Here is an 11510-nt window from a genome sequence, read left to right as displayed (position 1 = left end):
TCTTGACGCTAGAATTCAGCATTAATCCAAAATAAACCACCTTCTTTTTTTTTTAATCACTTTTAAGTAAATTATAGAATATAGAGAGCAACATCTGCATTTTTTTTTTATAAAAAAAAACAAACAAGTATTGGCAATGTTCACACAACTGAGGTAAATATCACAACAACAAAACAAAAAGGGTGGACAAAAATGATTGTTGCAATCAAGTCTAATAGTATTTTTTTCTTTTCATTCACAAATAAATGACAAACTTAACCTGCGTGCGTGCGTGTGTGTGATTGTGTGATAAAACTATGACATTACGTTATCAAATAAGAGAATTAGTACAATTTAGTGAGACCAACAAAACAACGCACATAAAAAGGTTAACCAGATAATATATCAGTTTTCTTCATTCTTGCCAGGTTTGTTGTTGTCTCTCGGCTTAAAATTGAGAGCTGCGCTGTTAATACAGAACCGCTGACCGGTTGGGTCTGGTCCATCCTCAAAAATGTGACCCAAGTGGGCATCACACTGTGAAAAAAAAAAACATGTTAGAAACCGTAAGTAGAGCACATAAAACTAGACAGACTTCCAAGAGTAAAAAGCAGAGCTAACGTTTTTGCAAATGACCTCTACACTCGCACTCCCCAGGCTGTTGTCAGGGCGACGAATGATGGAGGCGTGGCTCTCATCCCGCTCCCATGTGCCATGAGCCTCCTTGAACGCTGGCCAGCCTGTCCCAGAGTCATACTTAGCCTCTGAGCTGTCAAGACAGTTGCAAACAATATTCAGAAATATAATCCTGCCAAAGTGAATTAAACAACCAAGTTTACCTGAAGAGTGGAGAATCACAGCAGACGCAGTGGTACATTCCCGTTTCATAGTGGTTCAGGTAGATCCCACTAAAAGGCTTAGAGAGCAACCCCAAATGAACAGGACATGGCAGAAACAAAAAACAAAAATAAAATCAGATAAACTGAGAATATTTTTCTAATTACACATTTTCTATACTAATTTGTAAAGATTAAGATATGTGTGTATTGTAATAACTAGGGATGGGCAAGTACTGATACCAGGTATCATTGGGCCAAAACCCGGCCTTATTTCAAGGTATCAGTACTCACGGTGGCGCCCTCTTGTGGCTGTTTTACAATCAGGAACTATAAATTACAATAGAAAATGGTCATTCATTTCATGCAACTTTAAATAAAATGCTATAATGTTATATATACAGTAGGTATTTCTTTAAAACTCCTACTGGCATCGGTCTGAGGGGGGGGGATCGAACATCCCTATGTACTATTGTGCAGTAATTCTGCACATGTGGTGCCACAATCATTCTGTATAATAAAATTATAGTTACTATGTTATTTGCTGTTGGTAAAATGCAACTTTGCAGCATATGATAATCAGTTGATGCACAGGCACTGTCAAGTTAAACTTTAATTTGACAGTGTATTTGCACAGATTGAAATGACTGCAACATTCCATGTGGTAAACTTGGCACAGGTTATCAATAAGGAAGAACAAAGTCCATATCCAACTGCTGATGTGTGAAATGTCAAAGATGATATTTCCTTTTTCTTTTTTTTTAGATAAAATATTCTTTTAATTAATTAATGATTAAATAAAAATGTCAGATTCCAAATTTTTAAGGTGTCAGAAAAAGAAAAACGAAAGGTAGATGTTTTAGAAGTTTTTTAAATGACCTGAACATCTCCAACTCATGTCCATTAAATGTCCAAAAAGGAAGAGGAAATGCAGAAAATTACCATAAAATGTCTATGAAGTTGCTAAAAATATCAATGATTAAAAAGGGCAAAAAAATAAAACATTCAAAATGTAACCATAAAATTGATTGATTGACTGAAATGTAATTTTGAATATTTTCAACATTATTTAAATACATAAAGAAGTGACAATAATCAAAGAAAGAAAAGAAAGTATCAAAAGAATCAAAAGAAAGCAATCAAATAAAAATGAAAATGTCCAAAAACAAAAGAAATCCCCCAAATTACCATTAAATGTCCACAAAAATTGTTAAAAAAAAATAAAAAAATAATAATAAAGTCAAGATAATCAGCAAAAAAAAGTATGTCTAAAAATAGCCATAAAATGTCCAAAAAAGGGAAGAAAGACAGAAAATGACCATACGTCCATAAAATTGCCAAAAGTCAGAAATTTGACAGAAAGGCAGAAAAGACCCCCCCCCCCCCCCCCCCCAAAAAAAAAAAAAAAAACACAACAAAAAATCCAAAAACGGAAGACAAAAGGTAGAAGAAAATTAATCTATAATTGGATGCTGCATAATTTGGTGCTGTAGTATAGCTCGAATTAGCTCTTGGGCCCTCAGTGCACCTGACTAACAGTTTCCATCATCACAATCTTCAAATGTTTTGCCGCTCCAGACACATTTTTTGTTCTTTAATTGGCCTAAAATGGCTCTTTTGACAGGAAAGTCTGCTGACTCCTGGTCAAAGGGGTGGCAGTATGTTACTCACCACCTCAGTCCCCCTTTCTCTGGTAACCACATATTGCTCAGGAGAGAGTTTCTTTTGCCAGTCTGTAGTCTCATTATAGCGTGTGAGTGATTTCAAGCCTGAAGAGAGTAGCATAATTCAGATCGATGTCAATTGTTACAAGAAATATACCTTTCAAATTATTGAGATTGCATTGATCGTAAATAATCAAGTTTGTTTCTTTACAAGGCTTTCCAATCACAGAATTGGTGATTTCAGAGTTCCCTATACCATTTCAAATTAAAATTCCAGACTTTTTATGGCTCAGAATGAGTGAGCTAGCTAATATAACACCTTAAATGTGATAATAGATCATCATCCAACTTACCTGGACTTGTGTGTAGTGGGCGCAGGAAGGTTGGGATGCTCCATGGTAACAATGAAAGTACAGCTTGCGAGTGCTTAGAAATGGCAAACACCCGAGTGACTAGACGAGACATGCTTGCAGTTGCAGCCCTCAAAGTGCACAGGTTCTGGTGAGTCTTGCTACTGCATGAAAGTCAGCACTGGACCTGCCTTGGCCGCTCCCACCTGTTAACTAAGTGACCCATTCAAAAAGTCCTACTTTCCACAATTTAGGTCAAAGTGGACTGGGTTCATTCCTTTAATTGCTGGACAATGTCCAAAGTCCACAAGGATTATGGATCTGGTGGATACGTGACAAAAGTTCTATTTATAGCTTCTGTAGTAACATGGCTCGTTTTCTGCCAAAAGATGGTATTCATATATGTAAAAGTTAGTTACCACCTTCCTAATTTTGGACTCAAATGTATCTGCTTTTTCATGCTTTTAATTCACTTTCTCTCCCTGGTATTTTGAATCCAGCAGTCGATTAAGTGCTGATGATGATCTCCCTCCCAGTCTCCAAATACACAATTTTGTATACTCAAAATTGTTGCACAAATATGTACTGCAGGCAGTATTTTATTTGACAGTTTATTGTGTAACTAACCTTGGCCCAGATGTCACAACACCTGATTTGAGGGTGTTTATCTACAAAGAAAGATTACACAATGATTTATTAAAAATGCCGTTCCCTGGTTACACAGAAATCTACCTATCTGAAATAAATGTAAAAAAAGGATTGGTCACTCACTGCATCTTATACTAGAAGCTAGATAGATAATTATCAATCATAACTTATTATTAATGAGTATTAATTCTGTGTATTCTATAGATCTTGTCATGCACAGGCTTAAAAAAATATATAGCACACAATGGGCTTACTGCAGTTCCAGTAAAAGCAACAACAACAAAATTTGGCTACTGCAGTACACGCTATACACTGTGATATTGATATGCAGCAGGTGTTTGCACTCTAAAGAAGGTTCCAGGCTGGTGCATGAGGTCCACAATATAGCGACATGGCTTTGCAGATTGTTCACTGCTGGAAGTATCTCCCTTGCAGAGTAGTACTTCATTCCAAGCTCGATTGTAGTCACCTCTCACCAGAGTACAACTCAGGCCAATGCTATCAGACAAATACTGTATGAAAGGGACACGTGTAAATGTGGTTAGAAGAATTTACTGTATAAAAGGGACACGTGTAAATGTGTTTAGAAGAATTAGAAACAGGATATGAGGTAAATGCAGAGGAGTTTTAACCTTGAAAAGAAGAGCCCTGTGACAGAAGAATCCCTTGCTGATCATGCCAATAGGGATCACATTACACTGCATTTTACATTTGAGCAGGCAGAAGTGCAGAAGCCATCCAAAAGTGTGCAAATCTTCTTTCTCAATTGCTCCACCCATGACGTTGCTTACGTGCCTGTTTGACATCCCACGGATTGATAACATTGCATTTATGAATATTGCACTGACCTACGGAAGTGTATTGCATTCACTTGAAAAGAAAAAAAAACTCCTGTTTTTCGCACAAATTTTGGGGGGAGATTTATTTTTTGTGCATTATTATTATTTTGTTTTTCTGAATATTATTTTTCTATTTTACTGCATATATTTTTCTTTCATAGAAAACAGGAGGGAAAAATTGAGCACCAGCTTCTGTTTTGGGAGTAATTTTTCTCCATTTTTCTTAATATTTTTTCCTGTTTTTCTGAGTAATTTTTCCCCCTGTTTTTTTGAATATTTTTTTATGACAGAAAAACATAAAATAAATAAAATAAAATAAAAACTCCCCAAAAAATTTGCCAGAAAAAGTTTTGTTTAGTTTTGTTTTTTCCAAGTGAATGCAATACGCTTCTGTATGAACTCGTTCATTTTTGGACCAATGAACTTAGTTCAAAAAAATAAAATCAAAAACTGAACTAGTTCATTTTAAAATTTGTGAGCTGAACTTTGAACACGTTCACATACAGTAGAAAACAAACTTTGACAACACTGCCTATACCTATGTCTTGAATTTGAAAAAAACTAATCATAATTTATTTTTCAATAAAGAAGGTTTGGGTGAATGTGAATAAAGGAAACTGGTGGGGTTCAGTACCTCAAACAAGAACCACTAGACTAAATAGTTACCTGGCCAAGGCGACATATTGTTCCTCTTCATCATTCAAAAGGGAGATGGATTCTTTCACCTCTTTAACTAAAAACCTCAAAGCTGTATCATTCATCACCTTCCAATATCTCTCGGTTTGTTGTCCATCCTCCGAACTCTTTGTATGTAGATACACCCTGAAGTGAACATGTAGCAAATCAGTTTTGAAAGGTCCCATATATAACATAATAGAGAAGAGCATACATACTCGATTGCTGCATTAGCAACGACGATGGGCAGGCTTTCATTCATTGGCTCCATGAAAAGTTCCAGTAATGTCAAAACTTTCTGATCAAAACACAACTGAAAGATACGGGTATTAAGTTTCACATTGTGACAACTTTTTTTTTTAGTTTACCAAATGTAAAAGTCATAGAATAAACATAACCAGGGCACACACCTTCCCAGCATCATAGAAGCCATCAGTGATAATATCGGTTGAGGCCAAATGATCTGTCAAGCCATATTTGAGAGACAGGCTGGATTCCAATAGACTGTTGAGGGCAAGCTCGCTAAACTTGCTGTTACTATTTTCTGCCTGGTTCATTTCATTAAGCATTTCCAGGGCACTAAAACACAGAAACATGGATGGTTGATATAGGCGCTTTGATTTATAATGTCTCAATTTAACACACATGAGCAGGGCTGAATTTCTTTTTTTTAAATATAAGAAATCACTTTGTTTGTCAATCACCCAAGTATACTGGCGACCAGTCAAGGCCTTCTCTCTGCTGACCTAAACATTGTCAGAAAGACTGACCTACATTCACAACCTAAGATCTTTTATTTATTCCATAAAATATGTATTACCGTAAAATCTGTGAATAATGTGCACCCGCAAAATCACCCTAAAAAAGCAGGGGGGGGGCTCTGTACTTGTGCATAAAACTTTCCCCAATTTGCTGGTATACTTTTGCGGGCTCTTTCCCCCGGCCGGGCGAAACCACCCCCTCCCCGGGAGGAGTGGGGGAAGCCCGCCGCGACCGAAGGGGGAGGACCGCTGGCGCACCCCTCTCCGCCATTCCAGGTTCGGGGATCTGAACCCGATTCCCTTTCGATCGACCGGGGGCGACGTAGGCCATCGCCCCGTATTATACAGTGAATAATATGAACGAATAAAGATTCAAAACATGCCAATAAATGGTAAATACATGATTTAAATCCAGGTTTAAAACTATGCTCTTTAAGGTCTTTCAAAGTATTTTTTAAAATCATGTTTGCGAAAATCTTGTTCCTGTACTGTACGCAATGTTAAGTAACCTATTTTTTATTTATTTACTTTCCTTTTAAATCTGCTTAACTGTTTTTAAATGTGGTACTTTTAATTACAGAATGTGACATATATTGAGTTACGCTGTAAATGAAATGTGCTATAAATCTTGCTTGTTCGTACTTCCTAGGTGCTGGTAGACAGCTAAACAATGTGAAAAATGTTCCTTTCTTATAAAGAATTTGAATCTTTAAAAAATAATAATAATAAATTGCATTATTTATGGGATTTTACAGTTATTTACAACAGTAGCATTCCTTGGCTGCACTGCTTCAAGTAATGTTCCAAGTACTAAATGTGGATCTTGGAATTCTGTCCAATTAGGTTTCAGCCTCTCTATGTTGCCATCTCATTCTAATCTGCCCAGGAGCTTCAGAATCAGTCGCGCTGGCTGATATAACCTAAACTATAAGTGTGTGTTTTTTTTAAACAGTCAGTTGTCAAATTCCTCCTCCAAGGCCAGCAAACTGGCCTTTGATGACAACAGCATTTTTCCATCCTGATAATTTGGCAAAACATATCTGTAGCAATCTGTGAATATTTTAATGTTTTTGTCATGTTCTCAAATAAATATTCAGTCTGAACTGCTCCAGACGGTTTCTGTAATTATAAGGCAATAGTGGTGGTGTTAAGAGGTGGATTAAGTCGGCTAAGTCCCCACCAACGGCAAGGTAGGCGTTGTTTGAGCATCTCACCCAAATTTGCACATCTCCACAGACGTGGGCTCATCTTTTGCACAAACGCTGATTGCCATGCATGTGGAGCGCAACACCTCCATGTTTGTGGAACGCAGCAAATTGACCAAAGGTTCAAGACCACCAGCGTTCTGCAGCTATGATGGAAAAGATTTACAAGTTAGAGCAGTGGTTCTTAACTTGGGTTTGATGACACCCCAGGGGGTCGATTGATTCATGATATGATGGTACGTTGTGTGATTTCTTTATTATTGTAATTCCTTCATACTAACTATGTTGAGCAAAAATAGAATGAGGTCAGACAAATATGAATTTATATGTAAAACGGAACGTATGGTGTTCCACAGGGTTCAATTCTGGGGCCTCTACAAAAATATAAGAACCACTATATTAGATGCTTGTTTGCTTTGTGCTACAGTCAATAGTACGGAAATATTAGTTGGTAAGTACACTATAGAACAAAATCTGATATAAATTTGATTAGAGATTGTTGAATGCCCCAAAAGTGTCAGTTTGGAGTTCGCAAAATATGCTTCAAAAGTATACTTTACACCAATCTGACTGGCTGGAACGGGATCAGCCGATATTATGCAATTTATGCAAAAACAGTGATCGGATGTCATGTCTTGATTTGCCCGATCAATCAATGATGTAATTGATTGGTTCCACAAAATAGGTCATTATGTTGTATTCAATGTTATTTATAAATAATAGTTTTTTTTCCCATGCCGTCAATTATACATGAGTTTTTCGCTATTCGGGAGCCACGCCAGTTCTCCGCAAATGGAAGTGGTCGACTGTCCTGTAAATATAGGATTTGTTTAAATAGATGTATTGCTCCATTTTTTTTTTTTAAATCTAATCGGTGATTGGTTATCGTCTTTTTTTTATTCACTTATCGCTGATCGGCTGAAAAATCGTGATGTGTAATTGTACACAAGTCAAAATAAACTTAACAGTTAACCGCCACCATGTGAGACATCAAAAATGTCATGAGAACTTTGACGAAACATCTAAGTACTGGCATGGTTTTGATTTATCTGTACAGTATGTGATCATCAATAACAACAGAGACATCTCAATAAATTTAAATAGTGTAGAAAACGACTCAAATAAATACTGGTTAACTTCTCTTTGAACTTGATTGACACTCAAGAATGGTTAAATGTTAAAATCCCCTCTCCACTTAATAAAGGCTGTATCAGGCAATCATTTTATACTTTCGAATGTTCACTGTATATGCTGACAAAAGTTAGCTGATCCACATAAACGCTAACCTGTGCCCTGGCATCAGCATCCAGCACCAGTTCACAGATGCACAATGTAGAATTGATGAGAACCTGTGAGTCTGTTGACCTTAAAGGTTCCACCAGTGCACGTACGACCCCCACAGATAACAAGTCACATCGAATGGCTTCCTGATCCGCTATGCTGCAAAGCATGGCTGCAGCATTGGACACTATTCTGGGACAGCTGTCACACAGACGCTGCACAAGAATCTTATGCCCTCCTCCTTCACACATTGTCCTAAGGATGGCACGGAGATAAAAAAAATCAACAGTGAAAACTTTGTCAACATGCATGTAAGCTGTGAATTGTCATATTATCTCTTTTACGTCATGTTTTCCTGGTGTTCAGCTGTAAGGTTGGTGAGAGCCTGGATTGCTTCCCTTCTCACGAGCACGTTTTCGCTGCTTAGTAGACATATCAGAGCAGGTAAACCACCTGAATTAACAAAATAAAAATAAATCCTGTTTATTAATTACACCGGGAATGTTAATGTTACATCTTTTGTGTAAATACCTAAATCTCTGAAGAGTTCTTTGCTGGATACGTAGGAGCTCATATCGGCCATAGTTTGGCAAACAAATGTTTTCACGCAATCGTTGTTGCCAGAGAGAAGCTCGACCAGAATTTCCTCAACTTTGAAGTCGTGCAGAACTCTGTGACTGTCATCTTAACACATGAATACACACATATGTAAAAAGAAGAACAACACAATATAAATACTAACTAGTAATTTGTTGCATCACTGTATTGTTCAATGCTTACAGTTCTGAGCAGCTCTGGAGATGCATTCAGCAGCACCGGACTCGACTTCACTACTGTTGGATTTAACAGGAATAAGGTCAGGTTTCCCCGTTTCTGACAATTTAGGGGGAACAACAAGCTCCAGCAGTACAGTTAGTCCTCCTCCACTCTGGATCAGCTGGAAATTTTCACTATCACTCACACAATTGCCAAGCACCTGCAAAGCCTCAACATGGAGGTCATTGTACTCCTGAAAGAAAACGCATTAAGAGCAAAGTGTTTCAAGAAAATAATATATAAAGATAAAAAAATACCAACCGTGTTTTTGATGATATCTATGAGCTTCTCAAGTCCCAGATCTTTCCTTATTGTGCTGTGGGACTCTTTATCAGCCGTGACATTCAGCAAAATCTTTAAAGCCAAGTGCTGAATGATAGCATAGTCCGAAAAAAACAGCTCCAGAATCAAAGGGATGCCACCCAACTCGAGTAATTGTGGACAGAATTGGCTGTTCTTCATTGGCATAGTGAACCAGAGGAAAAAGGAAATGAAAAGGACATTGGCACAATTGAAATACTGCATCTACAAACACCTTGCAGTGGTTAACTTATTTGTATACTTGTTTGACGGTTTACAAATGCTAAAATATTACTGTTACACGGCCTATACCATTAATAAAGGTTTTGGGTTGATGGTGACAGTTTGATCCGGGAAAAATTAGCTTGAATTGAAATTGTCCTGGAATGGAACATATTCAACTTTGGAGGCTCCACTCCATTTATGTCTACTCTTAGATATAGGTTCTCACCTCAAGCAAGTTGTACATAGTCTCCAAAGAGTTCTTCTGAACATCTGGTGATGGACTGGAAAGTAGCTTGATTAATACTGGCAGGCCTTTGTTATCAAAGATTTGAAGCTTACAGTTGGGAGCCAGGGACAGATAGGATAGGCACAGAGTTCCATACTCTTGAAGAACCAAATCTTTTTTAAGGAAAAATGTACAGTGTGGATAACCAAACATAGTGAATTTAGAACAAATAACCATATATAATATGTCAGCAAACTAACCATCAAGGGAGAGTTTTTCAATAATCGTTGGAATTATATCCATTTGTTGTAGAGCATTCCCTACAGCACCTTTGAGAGACAACACAAATAAAGCTTGTTAATTCATTCAGCAAGCCAATAAACAGGCTACTTCAATAATTACACAAAATAGGAGTTCTATAACCAGACAACTGTTGATCGTCAACACACCCAAAACAAAACAAGGAAAAGCTACTAGTCATAATTAAATGTGCATTTGTGAACATACTGTGGGAAGCCATGGTGCCCAAAACCATAAATGCATTTCGTCTGACCAGCTCATTAGCGTGTGTGATGAGTAGACAGATAGGCTGCAGTACTCCAAGTTCCATCAGTTGAACCTTGTTAGCATCTGACAGCAGGGGGAGACAAAAGACAAGGAAAATTAATTACCACAGTGCTGTACTGTCCTGTAACGGTAGTGGTGACAAAAAGCAAAGCCTTCACAAGTATATTGCAAATCATGTTGTGCACCTTCCACTGCAGATTCGAAGATTGCTTCACTTGCTACGACTACAACGTCGTCTTCTGGGGAGCTCAGTAGAAGAACTGCGGTTTTTGTTGTTCTTGTTTCGACGTCGACGCGAAGTGGTTCAAACTGTAACATTATTGTGATATATTGTATGCCAGAACATGATGCGTATTCTTTTTTAATCAATGAAGATGCAAACATGGGTCTCACCACGTCCTTGCAGGGAGTTGAACACTTTGACTTTTTTTCTTTCTTATCTTTCTTGTCCATTGCGAAGGTCGTTGTACAGCAGTTATGTACCACCTCATTAATATATTTCGAGCCTGTGAGTACACAAAACTAATAGAGTTTGGGGGCATTTTAGTGCTTTTTGCATATATAAACATCTACGACAAAAGAGGAATTAAAAACTGAGCTTGCGCAACACGACAGTGTAGTTTTCCAAGCTTCGGCAAATAATGAACCAAACGATGACGACATTCTTTTGCCAATTAAGAGTTACCAACGGCGACGTTGCTAAAGTATGACTACAGTAAACATGACGAATGTGACGTCATCACGTAACTGAGACAACCTTTCTAATGACCTCAGATCAAAAAATGAAACGTGATTTGTACGTTTATTTAAACTTACCCCCAATTTGATTCCGTGTTCTAAGTAGCAAAATAATAATAAGGGCAGTTTTTAAATTGCTGAAATCCTTAACATAGATTACAAGATATTCCTGGACCTGCGGCCTGAAAAATAAACCTAACATTGGTTTCTCCCGGCAACCGGCTACAGCAGGGACCGTCAACAAAGTAAAGGACCGAAAAGCATCAATAACTAAAAAATGTTAATAATTTATAAATAATGGTAAATGAACTGCTTGTTATATAGCGATTTTACTACACCATCTGGTGTCTACAATAATAATAATGACTACATGTCTGAAAGTGCCAAACAGTAGAGTAAA

General features: G+C 37.4%; 2 protein-coding genes across 2 annotated transcripts; both read right to left on the bottom strand.

The window, feature by feature from the left end:
* Positions 1-91: 91 nt before the first annotated feature.
* msrb2 (methionine sulfoxide reductase B2) lies at positions 92-3002 on the bottom strand. The gene is made up of 5 exons (XM_077554807.1): positions 2833-3002; positions 2487-2584; positions 819-895; positions 601-748; positions 92-516 (listed from the first exon to the last, which is right to left on the bottom strand). Exons 1-5 carry the CDS (start codon positions 2942-2944, stop codon positions 385-387), a joined length of 567 nt encoding a protein of 188 aa, XP_077410933.1. The 5' UTR covers positions 2945-3002; the 3' UTR covers positions 92-384.
* Positions 3003-3209: 207 nt separating this feature from the next.
* Positions 3210-11298, bottom strand: LOC144040395 (armadillo repeat-containing protein 3-like). Its single transcript, XM_077554547.1, has 17 exons — positions 11189-11298; positions 10766-10878; positions 10558-10681; positions 10313-10435; positions 10066-10134; positions 9806-9978; positions 9316-9510; positions 9019-9247; positions 8770-8922; positions 8583-8691; positions 8244-8493; positions 6967-7103; positions 5402-5570; positions 5210-5304; positions 4983-5138; positions 4110-4272; positions 3210-3989 (listed from the first exon to the last, which is right to left on the bottom strand). Exons 2-17 carry the CDS (start codon positions 10823-10825, stop codon positions 3783-3785), a joined length of 2412 nt encoding a protein of 803 aa, XP_077410673.1. The 5' UTR covers positions 10826-10878; positions 11189-11298; the 3' UTR covers positions 3210-3782.
* Positions 11299-11510: the final 212 nt, after the last annotated feature.

The sequence above is a fragment of the Vanacampus margaritifer genome, chromosome 20 (assembly GCF_051991255.1).
Source record: "Vanacampus margaritifer isolate UIUO_Vmar chromosome 20, RoL_Vmar_1.0, whole genome shotgun sequence".
Lineage (NCBI taxonomy): Eukaryota > Metazoa > Chordata > Actinopteri > Syngnathiformes > Syngnathidae > Vanacampus > Vanacampus margaritifer.
Note: the sequence above shows the minus strand (reverse complement) of the source record. Positions and strands in the feature narration are given on the sequence as shown.